The sequence below is a fragment of the Mustelus asterias genome, chromosome 3, assembly GCF_964213995.1.
Source record: "Mustelus asterias chromosome 3, sMusAst1.hap1.1, whole genome shotgun sequence".
NCBI lineage: Eukaryota > Metazoa > Chordata > Chondrichthyes > Carcharhiniformes > Triakidae > Mustelus > Mustelus asterias.
In genome coordinates, this window is record NC_135803.1 from 8,922,724 (window position 1) to 8,941,605 (window position 18,882).

Sequence of the window (18,882 nt, forward strand, 5' to 3'; positions counted from 1 at the left end):
TGATGCTGCCTGGAATGGAACATTCAAGTATGAAGAGAGGTTGGACGGGCTTGGGTTGTTTTCGTTGGAGCAGAGAGGACTGAAGGTGGACGTGATCGTTGTCTACAAGATTATAAGCGTCATGGACAGGGTGGGTAGGGAGCAGCTGTTCCCCTTAGTTGAAGGATGAGTCAAGAGGGAACATAGGTTCAAGTTGAGGGCCAGGGGCTTTCGCGGGGATGCTAGGAAAAACCATTTTACTGACACTGTGGTGACGGTCTGGAATGCTCTACCTGGAAGGATTGTGGAGGTGAATTGCCTCACAACCTTTAAAGAATACTTGGATGAGCACTTGGCACGTCGTAGTCAATGTTGTTCCTATGTTTAACATGGGTAACAAGGATAATCCTGAACACTACAGGCTGGTGAACCTTACAACAATGGTAGGGAAATTATTGGAGAGGATTCGTCGAGGCAGGATTTACTCACATTTGGAAAAATATGAACTGACAAGCGATAGGGAGAATGGCTTTGTGCAGGGGAGGTCCTGTCTCACAAATTTGATTAAGTTTTTTGAAGAAATGGCAAGGATGATTGACGAAGGCATGCAGTGGATGTTGTCTCCATCGACTTTAGCAAGGCCTTTGACAAGTTCCCTCATGACAAGCTGATACAGAAGGTGAAATTACATGGGGTCCACGGTGTGTCTATGACTCCATGAGGGCAATCGGCTGGAGGATGACAAGAGAATAGTAAAAAGACGGAGTGGAAAGTCTAGTACAGATCCAGGGTAAAATGTTTGTGGCAGGCTGAAGTGAGAAAACAGAATTGGGCCCTTTAATGGAAGTGAAAAGGGACAAAGACATAGTACAAAGGAGGAGGGCAATTAGATGTATGTGGGGAAAGTGGCGCTAAATACAGGACAAACAGCCCAACGTAAACGAGGAAGAGTGAAGAAAAGCAAATTGACCTACTGCTCGAAGGGAAATTGAACACCCCAAATTGGCAGAGCCTTCCGATTAGGCATGTCACAACCTTCTGAACTCAACATTGAGTTCAACAACTTGATACGGTGAACATTCCCTTCCATTTGACTGCCTTTTTGCTTTTGTTTCCTTAGTTTATCCCATATAACCCACCCCCTACTCCTTCCCCACAGGGCCAACTGTCACTTGTTCTTCAGTTTTGCTTTACTGAGCACCGACGTTGTTCCCCTATTAACAAGTTCTTCCATCTTAGCTTTATGCAGTATTAGCTTTTCACTGGTCCTCAATGCAACTATTAACACTCCTTTGTCCACTACATCCTTGTCAATCTTTCCTTAGCTCCGATCAATCCCTGACCTTCCATTTTACCCAACCTTCTCAACCACTTCTCAGCATCTATACAAGTCATTACATTTCTATCCCCCTGCAGATTTGAAGTCTCAGGGACTCGAAACATTAACTCTGTTTCTCTCCCCACACACGTTACCAGACCTGCTGTGTTTGTCGAGTATTTTCTGATTCTACTTATGATTTGCAGCATTTTTGTTTTTTGAAGAAAATATAATGTGCTGGGTCCATGAGAAGGGGTGAGTCCGATACATCTCGCTTTCCATTATCCGCAGAATTTAAAATTACGGCTCCACGCATTTTCGCAGCAAGTTCTATCTGTGAAACCAGCTCCACGTCCAACTGGAGCAGGCCTTTCCCATGTGGGCGATCTTGCTCCAAGAAAATTGGACAAAGGGCAATAGGATTGCAAGGATGTGGACTGCAATTGTCAATTCTCCTTTCCAGTAATTCAGGCGGATTTTACATGTTTTCCTGAGCACGCTGAGATAACTTGCGTCCAAATATATATCGGAAGGACTGTATCTCTAAATAGGCAGCACGCACAGCAGAGACTGGGCAAACTGAAATATGTCTCATATCCACAGGGGGACTTAAACAGCAACAACTCGGACTTACTGGTCACAGAGCGAACAGCTGGGCAAACCTGCCTTGGTTTCATGCTCGGTGGGGCGGCACCGTGGCACAGTGGTTAGCACTGTTGCCTCACAGCGGCAGGGACCCGGGTTCGATTCCAGTCTTTGGTGACTATGTGGAGCTTGTACGTTCTCCCCATTACTGCGGATGTTTCCTATGGGTGCCCCGCTTTCACCCCAAACACTCCAAAGAAATGTGCCGATTACGTGGACCAACCATGCTAGTTGCCCCTTGGGATGTGTAAATACCCAATCGCAAGTGGTCTTTGATTGGTAGGGGAGTTGGCATGGAGAGTGCATCAACTGATGGGGATTCTCGATGGCAACATCTCTACCAATCAAAGATCACTTGCTAATCAATCAGCACTCCCGTCTTATACAGTATTATCCTCATATTGATCTTCATGCAAAGTATCCTGCGGAGCCAAATATAAAGAGTTTCAGCATGTCTCTTTTTATCAGTGGAACTAATTGTAAGTTGTTGAAAAATCGGTCTTAGCTCAAGAGAAGTGTCAGCTTGCTGTTGGTGCACAGCCTACACCCGGAATATTTTAACCCCATACAGGTCACTCACAAGAGTAATGCCGTCCACCTATACACGTTTGGGTTTGCACATATCCACATTGATGGAAAAGGTCCTTAGAGATGGGATTTACGAGCATTTAGAAAGATACGGATTAATCCGGGATAGTCAGCACGGATTCGTGAAGGGCAAGTCGTGCCTCACAAATTTGATAGAATTTTTTGAGGAGGTAACTAAGTGTGTTGATGAAGGTAGGGCAGTTGATGTCATATACATGGATTTTAGTAAGGCGTTTGATAAGGTCCCCCATGGTCGGCTTATGATGAAAGTGAGGAGGTGTGGGATAGAGGGAAAGTTGGCCGGTTGGATAGGTAACTGGCTGTCTGATCGAAGACAGGGGGTGGTGGTGGATGGAAAATATTCGGATTGGAGGCAGGTTGCTAGCGGAGTGCCGCAGGGATCAGTGCTTGGCCCTCTGCTCTTTGTGATTTTTATTAATGACTTAGAGGAGGGGCCTGAAGGGTGGATCAGTAAATTTGCTGATGACACCAAGATTGATGGAGTAGTGGATGAGGTGGAGGGCTGTTGTAGGCTGCAAAGAGACATAGATAGGATGCAAAGCTGGGCTGAAAAATGGCAGATGGAGTTTAACCCTGATAAATGTGAGGTGATTCATTTTGGTAGGACTAATTTAAATGTGGATTACAGGGTCAAAGGTAGGGTTCTGAAGACTGTGGAGGAACAGAGAGATCTTGGGGTTCGTATCCACAGATCTCTAAACGTTGCCAGTCAAGTGGATAGAGCTGTGAAGAAGGCCTATAGTGTGTTAGCTTTTATTAACAGGGGGTTGGAGTTTAAGAGCCGTGGGGTTATGCTGCAACTGTACAGGACCTTGGTGAGACCACATTTGGAATATTGTGTGCAGTTCTGGTCACCTCACTATAAGAAGGATGTGGAAGCGCTGGAAAGAGTGCAAAGGATATTTACCAGGACGCTGCCTGGTTTGGAGGGTAGGTCTTATGAGGAAAGGTTGAGGGAGCTAGGGCTGTTCTCTCTGGAGCGGAGGAGGCTGAGGGGAGACTTAATAGAGGTGTATAAAATGATGAAGGGGATAGATAGAGTGAACGTTCAAAGACTATTTCCTCGGGTGGATGGAGCTATTACAAGGGGGCATAACTATAGGGTTCGTGGTGGGAGATACAGGAAGGATATCAGAAGTAGGTTCTTTACGCAGAGAGTGGGTGGGGTGTGGAGTGGACTGCCTGCAGTGATAGTGGAGTCAGACACTTTAGGAACATTTAAGCGGTTATTGGATAGGCACATGGAGCACACCAGGATGATAGGGAGTGGGATAGCTTGATCTTGGTTTCAGATAAAGCTCGGCACAACATCGTGGGCCGAAGGGCCTGTTCTGTGCTGTACTGTTCTATGTTCTATATGCGCTACAATAAAGTAGTCAGTATAATTGAACATAGCTTTAATGATAATATGGAATCCTGTACATCCATTTCTCTGACGCTTTACACTGAAAGTGAATGCAAGCTACATTAATTAAGCAATGAATATTCACATCGATGTAATAGAGGGGGCACAAGACGTGAGAAATAGATGAAGGTTCAGAGTGATTGTCAGGTCACTTTGCCCATCATATTTTTCTTCGTGTTAGCCTCCGGTTTCAGCAAGACAATATAACATTTAGGAGCAAAAATGCAGACAAGCAAACCAAAGCTTGATGCCCAGATTGCAAATACTTCGACTGCCACAGTGTACTTTCCAGGAGAGCTGACATAAGCTGGGATAAAGGTTATCCAAACAGCGCAGAAGATCAACATACTAAAAGTTATATACTTCGCGTCGTTGAAATTATCCGGAAGTTTTCGTGCAAGGAAAGCAAGCACGAAGCAAACAGTGGACAGAAGACCAATATAGCTCGACACAATATAAAAGGCTTTTAAAGAACCCACATCACATTCCAAAATAATAATGTCTCTGTAATAGGCCATGTTCTTCAATGGATAGGGAGGCGATAAACTTAACCAGACCGCACAAATTAAAGCCTGAACAAATGTAAGGAGGAACACTCCTAATCTCTGTTGCGTAGGTCCAAACCAGTTCATCAAATTGTTATTGGGAAGAGTGGCTTTAAATGCTATCACAACAAGAATAGTTTTCCCCAAAATACAGGAAATAGAGAGAACAAATACAATACCAAACGCAGTCCGACGCAACATACAAGACCATCCTGTTGGCTCTCCAATGAAGGTAAGTGAGCACAGGAAGCAAAGCGTTAGTGCGAAGAGAAGGAGGAAGCTGAGCTCCGAATTGTTAGCTCTAACGATTGGAGTTTCTCGAAAGTGGAAGAATATAGCAGCTGCAGCCAGTGTAAAACCGACTCCCACTAAAGCAAGTGCCACTAACACAAATCCCAGAATCTCGCCAAAGGAAAGAAATTCGATCTTCTTGAGAACACATCGATCTTTCTGTTGATTGGACCAGTATTCCAAAGGGCACTTCATGCAATCTGCGGAATCTGAAAGAATAAAACATTTTTAACGCGAAAATTGCTTGTGGTCAAAGAATTAGGGAGTGTAGCCTAAACGGATTTGTACTGACCTGTGGTGTTGCTAATCTCACCATCGGCGCATTCTGCACAGTCAAAACAGCAGATCGGTTGTCCTTTCCTGTTGACCTTTCTTGTTCCAGGAGGACACGGTTCTGTACACACCGCACGTGGAATCTGAAGGAACAGAAAGGATGTCACCTCGGATCAAAGAACGACTCTGTACAGAAGGAGCACCAGGCTAATGGTGAACCCTCTCGCTTTTTCACAGATTATTCCTTCTCCGCTTTCCCCTGGGTTTATATTTCCTTCCCTTGAAGTAACTGATGCAATTTCTTTTTTGGAAAAGTTACTGATGAATCTCCTTGCCCAATCGATTCAGACAGTGCGACTCTGACGAAGAGCAATCTCAACTCGAAACGTTGGCTCTATCCTCTCTTCACATTTGCTGTCAAACCCGGTGAGATTTTCCAGCATTTTCTTCTTTTGTTTGACTTAGTTGGACAATAAGACATTGGGACACAGATGGGCGATGTCGTTTCATGGACAGGCTTCCTCTGTCCGGAACAATGAGGAAGACAACAGTGCAAAGAACAAAGAACAAAGAACAGTACAGCACAGGAAACAGGCCCTTCAGCCCTCCAACCCTGTGCCGCTCCTTGGTCCAACTAGACCAATCGTTTGTATCCCTCCATTCCCAGGCTGCTCATGTGACTATCCAGGTAAGTCTTAAACGATGTCAGCGTGCCTGCCTCCACCACCCTACTTGGCAGCGCATTCCAGGCCCCCACTACCCTCTGTGTAAAAAACATCCCTCTAATATCTGAGTTATACTTCGCCCCTCTCACCTTGAGCCCGTGGCCCCTCGTGAACGTCAGTTCTGATCTGGGAAAAAGCTTCCCACCCTATCTATCCCCTTCATAATCTTGTACACCTCTATTAGATCTCCCCTCATTCTCCGTCTTTCCAGGGAGAACAACCCCAGTTTACCCAATCTCTCCTCATAGCTAAGACCCTCCATACCAGGCAACATCCTGGTAAACCTTCTCTGCACTCTCTCTAACGTCTCCACGTCCTTCTGGTAGTGCGGTGACCAGAACTGGACGCTGTACTCCAAATGTGGCCTAACCAGCGTTCTATTCAGCTGCATCATCAGACTCCAGCTTTTATACTCTATACCCCGTCCTATAAAGGCAAGCATACCATATGCCTTCTTCACCACCTTCTCCACCTGTGTTGCCACCTTCAAGGATTTGTGGACTTGCACACCTAGGTCCCTCTGTGTTTCTATACTCCTGATGACTCTGCCATTTATTGTAAAACTCCTCCCTACATTATTTCTTCCAAAATGCATCACTTCGCATTTATCCGGATTAAACTCCATCTGCCACCTCTCCACCCAATTTTCCAGCCTATATATATCCTGCTGTCTTGCCCGACAATGCTCTTCGCTATCCGCAATTCCAGCCATCTTCGTGTCATCCGCAAACTTGCTGATTACACCAGTTACACCTTCTGCCAAATCATTTATATATATCACAAATAGCAGAGGTCCCAGTACAGCGCCCTGCGGAACACCACTGGTCACAGACCTCCAGCCGGAAAAAGACCCTTCGACCACTACCCTCTGTCTCCTATGGCCAAGCCAGTTCTCCACCCATCTAGCCACTTCTCCTTGTATCCCATGAGCCTTAACCTTCTTAACCAACTTGCCATGTGGGTCTTTGTCAAATGCCTTACTGAAATCCATATAGACGACATCCACGGCCCTTCCTTCATCAACCGTTTTTGTCACTTCCTCAAAAAACTCCACCAAATTTGTAAGGCACGACCTCCCTCTTACAAAACCATGCTGTCTGTCACTAATGAGATTGTTCCATTCTAAATGCACATACATCCTGTCTCTAAGAATCCTCTCCAACAACTTCCCTACCACGGACGTCAAGCTCACCGGCCTATAATTTCCTGGGTTATCCCTGCTACCCTTCTTAAACAACGGGACCACATTCGCTATCCTCCAATCCTCAGGGACCTCACCCGTGTCCAAAGAAGCGACAAAGATTTCCGTCAGAGGCCCAGCAATTTCATCTCTCGTCTCACTGAGCAGATGGGGGTTGATGCCATCAGGCCCTGGGGCTTTGTCAGTTTTAAAGTTCCCTAGAAAACCTAACACTTCCTCACTTGTAATGGAGACTTTCTCTAACGGGTCAACACCTCCCTCCGAGACACTCCCGGTTAACACGCCCCTCTCCTTCGTGAATACCGATGTCAAGTATTCATTTAGGATCTCCCCTATTCCCTTGGGTTCTAAGCATAATTCCCCTCCTTTGTCCCTGAGAGGTCCGATTTTCTCCCTGACAATTCTTTTGTTCCTAACGTATGAATAGAATGCCTTAGGATTCTCCTTAATCCTGCCTGCCAAGAACATCTCGTGACCTCTTTTTGCCCTTCTAACTCCCCGTTTGAGTTGTTTCCTACTCTCTCTGTATTCCTCCAGAGCTCCATCTGTTTTCTGTTGCCTGGACTTAACGTACGCCTCCCTTTTCACTTTAATCCGATCTTCAATTTCCCTGGTTATCCACGGCTCTCGAATCCTACCTTTCCTATCTTTCCTTTTTACAGGCACATGCCTATCCTGCAGCCTTATCAATAGTTCCTTAAAAGACTCCCACATGCCAGACGCGGACCTACCCTCGAACATCCTCTCCCAATCAATGTTGATTACAACTCGCTGCATCTATTTTCCCGCCATTTTAACCTCTTTGAAATATAACTTCAAATCAGAAAAGTCTTGCGGACTCGAAACGTTAACTGTGTTTCTCTCTCCACAGAGTCTACTGAACCTCCTGCGGGTTTAATCCGTTTTGACTTTAGAATTCAGGCATCCCCAGCATTTTGCTGATCTTTCACCTCAAAAATATCTGTTAGCTCAGAAGCAATAATTGTCAGTTGAACCTGTTCTTCCGCAAACCCCTCATGATTTTGGTCATCTCTATCAAGTCTGCCCTTATTTTCTACTCGAAGAAAGTACAGCTTTTTCAATTTCTCCAAATAACTGATGCCCCTCATTCCTGCTATAACTATAATAAATCTCTTCCGCACCCTCCTGAAACCCTTGATTTTTCCCCTATATAGTGATGCAAACAGGTGAACACAATGCATGCTAGTTAGAGTTCAAGTAAACTAAGAATTATTTTTTAGATTAACGACTCGGATGTTTAAGAAGACAGGATATGTTGTATCCATATTCCTGCAGCATTGGATTTGTGTCAGAGATGCACAAACCCAACTATTTTTTTAAATTATTCATCCATGGGACACGGGTGTCGCTGGCTGGCCAACATTTATTGCCCATCCCTAATTGTCCTTGAAACTAACTGGCTTTCCAGACCATTTCAGAGGGCAGTTGAGAGTCCACCACATTACTGTGGTTCTGGAGTGACATGGAGCCCAGACCGGGTAAGGACTGCAGATTTCCTTCCCTAAAGGACATGAGTGAACCTGATGGGTTTTTTCCAACAATCAACCATGGTTTTGTGGCCATTTCGTGGAACCGATTCTTAATACCAGTTGTTTATTTTTTATATTGAATTCAAATTCTACCATCTGCTGTGGTGGGATTCGAACCCTGCTTCCCAGAATATTAGCGGATTTTCTGGCTTAATAGTCTAGCGATAATACCACTAGGCCGTCGCCTCCCCACGTAGAAATCATAGAAACCATACAGTACAGAAAGAGGCCATTCAGCCCATCGAGCCTGCACCGACCACAATCCCACCCAGGCCCCAGCCCCATATCCCGACATATTTTACCCACTAATCTCTCCAATCTACGCATCCCAGGACACTAAGGGGCAATTTTAGCATGGCCAATCAACCTAACCCGCACATGTTTGGACTGTGTGAGGAAACCGGAGCACCCGCAGGAAACCCACGCAGACACAGGGAGAATGTGCAAACTCCACACAGACAGTGACCCAAGCTGGGATTCGAACCCAGGTCCCTGGAGCTGTGAAGCAGCAGTGCTAACCACTGTGCTACCGTGCCGCCCCGTATGTATTTAAATAAAAGCAAAATGCTGCGAATGCTGGAATCTGAAACAAAAGCACAAAATGCTGGAAAGTCCCAGCAGGTCTGACAGCATCTGTGGGGAGAGAATAAAGTCAACCTTTCAAGTCTAGTTGATAAATGAAGAATAATCCTCCAACATTGAGACATTGTTGGCAAGAAACAACGATCCATTTTGTTATAGAAGAAATGTTTGCTGTAAGCATTGATTAGAATCAGTAGATTTCAGCGAGAACATGCAGATGATTAATGTATGTTGGGGAGAAGGAAGCCTTAGGGTGGAGATCCTAGGCCGATTGGGATCATTTGCTTCAATATTTCCATTCATTAGAGTTGAATAATTCATTTCAAGCTAACTATTGTAGTTATTTTCTGATAACGCTGATTAGAGTCCATTATTAAAGATGAGATTGCAGAGTACTTGGAAGTGCTTGATCAAGTAGGACTGAGTCAGCATGGCTTTGTCAAGAAATGGAATATCATAGAAAGCATACAGTGCAGAATGAGGCCATTCGGCCCATCGAGTCTGCACCAACCACAATCCCACCCAGGCCCTACCCCCACATATCTACCCGCTAATCCCACTAACCTACGCATCTCAGGACTCTAAGGGGCAATTTTTTTTTTAACCTGGCCAATCAACCTAACCCGCACATCTTTGGACTGTGGGAGGAAACCAGAGCACCCGGAGGAAACCCACGCAGACACGAGGAGAATGTGCAAACTCCACACAGACAGTGACCCGAGCCGGGAATCGAACCTGGGACCCTGGAGCTGTGAAGCAGCAGTGCTAACCACTGTGCTACCGTGCCGCCCCATCAAGGGGAGATGATGTCTGACAAAGCTGTCAGAGTTCTTTGAGGAGGTAACAAGGAAGTTAGTTAAAGGAGAACGAGTGGACGTGATTTATTCAGATTTCCAGAAGGCCTTTGACAAGGTGCCGCATAGAAGACTGTTAAATAAGTTAAGAGCCCATGGTGTTAAGGGTAGGATCCTGGCATGGATAGAGGATTGACTGACTGGCGGAAGGCAGAGAGTGGGGATAAAGGGGTCTTTTTCAGGATGGCAGCTGGTGACTAGTGGTGTGCCTCAGGGGTCGGTACTGGGACCACAACATTTCACAACATACATTAACGATTTGGAGGAAGGAACAGAAGGCACTGTTGCTACGTTTGCAGATGATACAAAGATATGTGGAGGGACAGGTAGTGTTGGGAAGCAGGGGGGCTGCAGAAGGCTTTGTACACGTTCGGAGAGTGGGCAAAGTAGTGACAGATGGAATACAACGTGGAAAAGTGTGAGGTTATGCACTTTGGAAGGAGGAATGAAGGCACAGGCCATTTTCTAAATGGGGAAATGCTTCGGAAATCAGAAACACAAAGGGACTTGGAAGTCATCGTTCAAGATTCTCTTAAGGTAAACATGTAGGTTCAGTTGGCAGTTAGGAAGGCAAATGCAATGTTTGCATTTATGTCGAATGGGCTAGAATACAAGAGCAGGGATGTACTTCTAAGGCTGTATAAGGCGCTGGTCAGACCCCATTCGGAGTATTGTGAGCAGTTACGGGCCCCATATCTAAGGAAGGATGTGCTGACCTTGGAAAGGGTCCAGAGGAGGTTCACAAGAATGATCTCTGGAATGAAGAGCTTGTCATATGAGGATCGGTTGAGGACTCTGGGTCTGTGCTCGTAGGAGTTGAGAAGGATGAGGGGTGATCTTATTGAAACTTACAGGATACTGAGAGGCCTGGATAGAGTGGACGTGGAGAGGATGTTTCCACGAGTGGGAAAAACTAGAACCAGAGGGCACAACATCAGGCTATAGGGACGACCTTTGAAACAGAGTTGAGGAGGAATTTCTTCAGCCAGAGAATGGTGAATCTTTGCCACAGAAGGCTGTTTAGGCCAGGCCATTGAGTGCCTTTAAGACAGAAATAGACAGGTCCTTGATTAATAAGGGGACCAGGGGTTATGGGAAAAAGGAAGGAGAATGGGGATGAGAGAAATATCAGCCATGATTGAATGGCAGAGCAGAGTCGATGGGCCGAGTGGCCTAATTCTGCTCCCATGTCTTATGGTCTTATTACGTAATTGGATAAGACTACTGTGTATTGTTCATATTTCCTACGACTGGTCCCGTCATGTCCATTCTGGCAGGCAACGGCCAACGTGCAAATATTGGAAAGTTAAGAGATAAAAGGAAATATCAGCAACGTTTTTTATCCAGTTTTGCATGCAGTTACGTCAAATGCAAAGCAGAGAAGCATAGATTTTGACACAACGGTCTGTAACGCTGTTAATGTTCCCCAAGATCCTGCTCCCATCCCCTCTCATTCAAATATTCTATTCGTTTATTCTTCGAGTTTTTCACTTCCTTTCAGTTAATTGCATCCTTGCCATTGAACTCTATCCCCACTTGCGTTTTGCATATTACAAACGCTATCTGGGTAATTTAACGTCCATATCATTTGGACTCTCACTCTGCCCTTCCTACATGTCGAACGACCTCCTCTGTTTCCACAGTATCAAGCTCACTCATCATGATGATAATCCTCCATCAGGACAGCCAACATCCTTCTCTTTCTCTATCAAAAAGGACTGAACATGATTCAAAATTTCCTGCCAGCTATCACCTCCCAATATTGGAATATGGCTCCTCGCTGAAAATCGAAAATTAGGGACAATTTAGGAATCAGTGGATAGATTGTGGAGACACATTGTTTCTCAACAAGGTTAGCGGCGAATAAAAATGCACTTCAACAGTTTATTGAAGTTACTTACTTCGATTAACTAAAACAGCAGCAAAATAACAAGTAATGCCAAAGGGTGTGAGGGGAGGAGTGGATAGGAAAAAGCAAAGGCGGAAAACCGCTTCTGAAATGGCTTCAAAAGTTATTCATTTATATTAAACCAGGAAAGGTAATGATAAGCAACAAATGCCTATCTTGTCAGTCCCTTCAACATCAAAGTATTAATGAAACACACATATAATTATTTCAATGCTGTGAGTTTAAAGCTCGGAGTTATACCATGATACATGAATGGGCATCACAAGGAACATACCTGATTGTCAACGCCGCTCCACATAATATCACCGATATTCAGGTTAAATTCTTGTCCGAAAGGAGCTGTACCATCATAATATCCAATGTTCACAACTTCAACTGTTCTCTTCAAAGTCAGTTGCAAATTAATCAATTCATATGCCGGGACTGGATCACCATTTTTATCAAAGTACACGATTCTCCCAGTTCGATCTGTGAAATTTACTGAATGTAGGTAATGGAGCAGCTGGAAATAGAATAATGCAAACCATGTAAGTCTTTAGCTGCAACCTGGGTTAGCTGTATGTGGCCAAGTGCAATAAAAATCCACATACATTAACTCAAACCGAAAGGCTGGAAATTCACCAATGAACAATTCAAGCAACTCCTTTGGGGCCAGGGGCTCGGAAGGAGAGCATGTGTCAGATGTGTCAGGGAGGGCTTGTTGACACAGTGTGTTGATAATCCTATAAGGGCGCGGGGCATATTAGCCTTGGTAATGGGGAATGAGTCGGGCCAGTAAATAGATGATTCATTGGGGGTGCATTTTGGGCTGAGAGACCATAATTCAATAAGATTTCGGGGAGTCATGGAGAAGGAAAAATGTGGCCCTCAGGTGAGGTTGCTTAATTGGGCGACGGACAAATACACCCAAAAGAGACAGGAACTGACGAATGTGGATTGGGAGTGGCCATTTGAGGGCAAATCCACGTCCAGCATATGCGAGGCTTTTCAATGCCAATTGATCAAAGTGCAGAACATGCATGCCCCTGCAAAAATTAAGGATAAAAATTGCAGAATTCGAGAATCATGGATGATAACGAAATTTGTAAGCTGCGTCAAAGGATAATGGAAGCATGTAATGGGCCGAGGAAACTAAAAACTGACGAAGCCCTTGAAGGGTATTGAGAAAGTACGAAGGAATTTAAACATGGAATTAGGAGAGCTAACGGGGGCCACGAAATGTCTTTCGCAAACAGGGTCAAGGAGAATTCCAAGGCTTTTTACGGATATATTAGGAGCAAGAGGATAGCAAGACAAAGAGTAGGCCCACTCAATGACAGTGCTGGCAAGTTATGCGTGGAGACACAGAGATGGGTGAGATACTTAATGAGTACTTTGCATCAGTATTGACTGAGGAGAAGGGCATGAAGGAAGTTGAGATCAGGGATGGGTGTCTGAACGCTCTCGAAAATGTCAATGTATCAAAGGAGGAGGTGTTGGGTATCCTAAATTGCATTAAGGTACACAGGTCCCCAGGGCCGGATGGAATCTAACCCAGGAAAGGGACGAAATAGTTGGTGCCATAACAGATAACTTCACATCCTTTTTTATCCAGTTCCAGGGGACTGGAGAATAGTCAATATTGTTCCCTTGTTTGAGAAAGGAAGCAGGAATACTGCAGGAAATTATAGGCAGGTGACTTCTGTGTTGGGTAAGCTTTTGGAGAAAATACTGAGGGATAGGATATATGCTCATTTGGAAGAACATGGACTAGTTAATGACAGGCAGCATGCTTTTGTATGGGGAAGGTCATGTCTCACCAACTTGATTGAGTTTTTTGAAGTGGTGACATAGGTAATTGATAAGGGAATGGCTGTGGATGTACCTAATATGGAATTTGGTCAGGCTTTTGACAAGGTCCCACATGGCAGACTGGAATAGAAACTAAAACCACATGGGATTCGGGGCCGGCTGGTTAGATGGATTCAGAACTGGCTTGGTTATCGAAGACAGAGAGTAGCGGTGGAAGGGTGTTTTTCAGAATGGAGATCTGCACCAAGTGGTATTCCACAGTGATCACTGCTGGGACCTCTGCTGTTTGTAGTATATACAAATGATCTGGAGGAAAACGTGAGTGGCTTGATTAGTAAGTTTGCAGATGACACAAAGGTTAGTCGAGTTGCTGATTGTGCCAGGGATTGTCAGAGGATACAACTGGATATAGATAGATTGGAGACTTAGGCACAGAAATCGCAGATGGAACTTAATATGGACAAATCTGAGGTGATACATTTGGGAGGATCAAATTTAGGTGTGAATTATGCTGTAAATTTGCAGAATACCTGTGAAAATAAACATATCGAGGGATCTGGGCGTGCAGGTCGACAGTTCTCTAAAAGTGGCAACACAGTGGCCAAGATGACTAAGAAGGCATATGCCATGCTTGCCTTCATTGGTCGAGGCATTGAGTACAAGAGTTGGGAAATCATATTGCAGCTATATTAAAACTTAGTTCGGCTGCTTTTGGAGTTTTGCTTGCAGTTCAGTTTGCCACAATGTGCAAAGGATGTGGAAGCTTTGGGGAGAGTGCAAAGATGGTTCACTCGGACGTTGCCTGGTCTCAAGGGCGTAGGGTATGAGGAGAGGCTGAATAAACTAGGATTGTTTTCACTGGAAAGCTGGAGGCTGAGGGGAGATCTGATAGGGGTCTACAAAATTATGAGAGGCAGCAACAGGGTGGATATTCAGAGGCGTTTTTCCAGGTTGGAAGCATCAATCACAAGGGGGCACAGGTTCAAGGTGAGAGGGGGAGGTTTAAGGGAGATATGCAGGGGCCATTTTTCACACAGGAAGTGGTGGGTACCTGGAACACCCTGCCAGATGTCGTGGTGGAAGCAGGCACATTAGCAACATTTAAGAGGCATGTGCATGGGTACATGAATAGGGAGTGAAGAGAGGGATACGGACCAAGTATTGGTAGACCTTTTTAGTTTAGTTGGGGCATCATGATTGGCACTGGGCTGGAGGGCCGACTGGGCTATTCCTGTGCTGTACAACGGTGGTACAATGGTTAACAGTGCTACATCACAGTGCCAGGGACCCGGACTCGATTCCTGGCTTGGGGTCACTGTCTGTGTGGAGTTTGTACATTCTCCCCATGTCTGCGTGGATTTGCCCCGGGTGCTCCGGTTTCCTCCCACAGTCAAAAGATGTGCAGGTTAGGTAAATAGGCCATGCTAAATTCTCTCTCAGTGTACCTGAACAGACGCCGGAGTGTGACGACTGGGGGATTTTAATAGTACCTTCATTGCAGTGTGAATGGAAGCCTACTTGTGACAAAGAAAAAAAATGTTGTTCTTTGTTCGAAAACATTGGTCCATGTTATATAGATGGACTTAATCTCGGAAAGGCTGTGTCAAATAAAATGTCCATACCTGCCAGGGCTGAAAATTGGAAATCTGAGCGCACGTATTATTCACAAAGGGTCCATTGCCTTCTTTGCAAGATAGCATGTCGTCCAGAGCATGTGCCACCGCGTAGACAGCTTTGTACACAATGTAGGAACTTCCGTCCATTATCGCCGGCAGATACGCTGTTTGTATTTCTTCCAACCGCTCCTTCCCGGTGCACTGTCGCACGGGAAGTGCTGAAGCAGTTTGCCCTGTCGTATTCTCGGCCTTGAACGAGCACATGAATGCAGCTTCCCAAAATTTCTTCACGAAAATATTATCAGGGAACCTCGAAGGATGAATGTTCAGAAGATAATCTCTGAGTCCGGGTATTTCTGTCCTCGGGGTGGCCAAACCAATTGTCCCAACCAGAAATCGTGCCCTTTCTTCAGGTGAAACCAACTCTTCAGTAACCCACCCTTCGCTTCCAATCCACTGGATCCCACTTACATTTTGACGCGAAAATTCCTTCAGTAAAAGTCGCACTTCTCGAGGATGGAGGAATCCGATCAACACGGGTGTCGTCGCCTGTTTGATCACGTGGACTATTTTGGTGATTTTTTCTGCAGGATCTGTCCGATAAAACACTTCAGAGTACGCGATACAAACCCCAAGTTTCTCGGCCTCTTGAATAAATGTTCGCATTCCAAAATTCCCGTAATCGGTGTTGCTCCGAACGGTTCCAATCCAATTCCACCCGAAAGTTTTCACGAGTTCAGCGAGAATTTTGGTCTGATAGTCATCACTTGGTATCGTTCTAAAAAAGGTGGGGTATTCCTGTTTATCACTGAGGCAGGAGCAGGTGGAGAAATAACTAACCTGTAATAAAAAGTGTGAATATATGAAAACATGTGTTGAGAATACTTTCAATTACCTAACAGTAATTAGCACGATTTGTCTACATTTCTGGTGTGAATCATTTGATATTTGCATATCAATAGTGTTCGAGTGTTTGTCATTCATCAGCAGCTGAACTGAACTAATTCAATATTTACTGTGGCTCCAAGAGCAATGAGCAACTGGAAATTCTGCTGCACGAAACTCACCTCCTGTCTCCCTAAAACCTGTCTGGAATCCTCTCCATTTGCCTGAATTCGTGCAGCTCCAGAACCTAAGAAGCTGCTCACCATCCAGGACAAAGCATCCCACTTGATTCGCGTCCCATTCATCACTTTCACTCATTTGTGACACTAATAAATAAAACCTGCAACTAATAAATAAACTTTACATTTTAAACCTTCAGATCCACTCCCTTCACCACCGAGGCGCAATTTCAGCAGTGTGCACCTTCTAAAAGATGCATCGCAGCAACTCTCGAAGACTCCTTCAACATACCCTTCCAAATTCATAACCTCTCCCACCAGGAAGAACAAATGAAGCTGATGCATGGAAACGCCGTCAGGTGCAAGTTCGCATCCAACCGCGGGTGTGATTCGGAATTCTCTCACTGTCCCTTCACTGTCTTTGGATGTGCTATTTTTATTCCCTCCCTCACAGCACCGTGGCTGTACCTACAGCATATAGAATGCAGAAGTTCAAAAAGGTTATTCAGCATCACCTTATCAAGGGCAATCAGGGATGAGTAGGAAAATGCAGGTCCAGAAAGCGATGCTTTCACTGAGGGAAAATTTAGCGTAGCCAATGCACTTCACTACCTTTCAGACTGTGGGAGAAAGCCGGCGGACCCAGAGGAAACCCACACAGACACAGAGAAAGCATGCAGACTCGGAAAAGACATTGACCCAAGCCAGGAATCGAACCCGGGCCCCTGGTGCTGTGAGATAACAGTACTAACCACTTTGGTTTCTTTTTGTTTATTACAAATACGTTAATACAAAACAATTACAAATACACAAAGAACAAATGTGAAAAAACACATTACCAATGGCTAACGCCATCCATTTATCAGTTACTAGCTTCTATTTCGGAAGGGTTCACTAACGGTCATAGTTTTCCAGGGCATTGCCCTCTCAATACACCTCCAATTACAAATCATAATCTACAAAGTGACAAACATTAGTACAACATAACAAGAATAAACATTGCAGCATATCCGCCGCCCTCCAGGGCACCGCCTCCCGGGTTTTTCCCCTGCCGGGGGATGCAACCCTCCAGAGGTACTCAGGTCCGGGGATTCCACCTGACGGATGTTCTGCTGGAGGCGGGGGGACAGGAAAACCACCCCGAACCTACTCAATCCGGACTGCCTTCCGGATTTTCGGCTGGGGCGGTGGGAAAGGCTCTCCGGGATACTCAATTCGGCCTGCCTTCCCAATTTTTCTCCCGGAGAATAAAACCCGCCCGGTGTTACTATTCTGGGTGCCCCGGACACTTTCCCCAACTGGATGTCACACCCCCCAAGGGTCACTCTATCCAGGGGGGGGGGGGGGGGGGGGATGCCCCCCAGGCCACAAATAATGCAAAGATTTTCCGTTGATTAGTACAAATACGATATTACAAAACAATTACAAATGGACAAAGAACAAATATGAACTAACCACTTTGGTACCATGATTAACCTTCCAGCACTGAACAAACTAACCGAAGATACTTAATAACTAGTTAAATGAATGTATTTACATGTTACCATCGGAATTCCAAAGGAGCCAACTGCCCTTGCAGTTGCAATGGAGGACGAGGACATAGCACAGCCTATAATAGCTGCTACATTGGAGGACCCTTTACACTGAGGGTAATTAATTAATTCTTGTTCTCCGTTGACCAAAGCGAGCGCTGCTTTTGACGCAATGGCGAAGGACGAGCAGTCATCGTAGATTTTATATCCCAGTGTGAAATTCTGAAGTAGAGTTTTGCTCTGGTTTATTTCTTCAATAGCAAATAGCATGGTTTGCATCAACCGAAAGTTTGACAATTGAAAACTGTGGAATATGTAAACAAAACACAGTACAGATAATCAAATCATAATTCAATCGCTTGTTGCATAATATAGTTAAGACGCAATATATTCTCTCAAACCACAGCAAATAAAAAGTGTATTCAGTCTGTAAAGACCATACATGTTTTTTTCCACAATAAGAAGTAAAGTTCTAGTGTCATGGCGAAAAACGAATGCCTGTATTTGTAATGAAACACATATCACATATCAGAATACTGAGCGAGGCAACGGAGGAAATTGGTGGGGCTATGAGAGAAATCTTTGTATCCTCATTGGCTACAGGGGAGGTCCCAGACGATTGGAGATTAGCCAATGTTGTTCCTTTGTTTAAGAAGGGTAGCAAGAATAATCCAGGTAATTACAGGCCGGTGAGCCTCACGTCAGTGGTAGGGAAATTATTGGAGATTATTCTTCGAGCCAGGATTTGTTCCCACTTGGAAATAGGTGGACGTATTAGTGAGAGACAACGTGGTTTTGTGAAGTGGGGGACGTGTCTCACTAACTTGATCGAGTTTTTCGAGGAAGTGATGAAGTTGATTGATGAGGGTATGGCGGTGTATGTTGTCTACATGGACTTCAGTAAGGCCTTAGACAAGGTCCCTCATGGCAGACTGATATAGAAGGTGAGGTTGCATGGGATCAGAGGTGAGCTGGCAAAGTTACAAAACTGGC

The 18,882-nt window shown here is 45.0% G+C and overlaps 1 protein-coding gene across 1 annotated transcript; it reads right to left on the reverse strand.

Moving 5' to 3' along the window:
* Nucleotides 1–4,099: 4,099 nt before the first annotated feature.
* On the reverse strand, nucleotides 4,100–18,159 carry LOC144482777 (extracellular calcium-sensing receptor-like). The gene is made up of 5 exons (XM_078201633.1): nucleotides 17,902–18,159; nucleotides 15,300–16,133; nucleotides 12,161–12,388; nucleotides 5,085–5,208; nucleotides 4,100–5,001 (listed from the first exon to the last, which is right to left on the reverse strand). Exons 1-5 carry the CDS (start codon nucleotides 18,157–18,159, stop codon nucleotides 4,100–4,102), a joined length of 2,346 nt encoding a protein of 781 aa, XP_078057759.1.
* Nucleotides 18,160–18,882: the final 723 nt, after the last annotated feature.

Bases quoted from the DNA above. Each gene is read 5' to 3' on its own strand.
- LOC144482777 (XM_078201633.1), bottom strand. From the start codon at position 18,159: ATGCTATTTGCTATTGAAGAAATAAACCAGAGCAAAACTCTACTTCAG. The intron at 16,134-17,901 runs GTAACATGTAAA...TTTTTATTACAG, and splicing joins GCTCCTTTGGAATTCCGATG to GTTAGTTATTTCTCCACCTG. The intron at 5,209-12,160 runs GTATGTTCCTTG...CTGTTCCTTCAG, and splicing joins GGAGCGGCGTTGACAATCAG to ATTCCACGTGCGGTGTGTAC.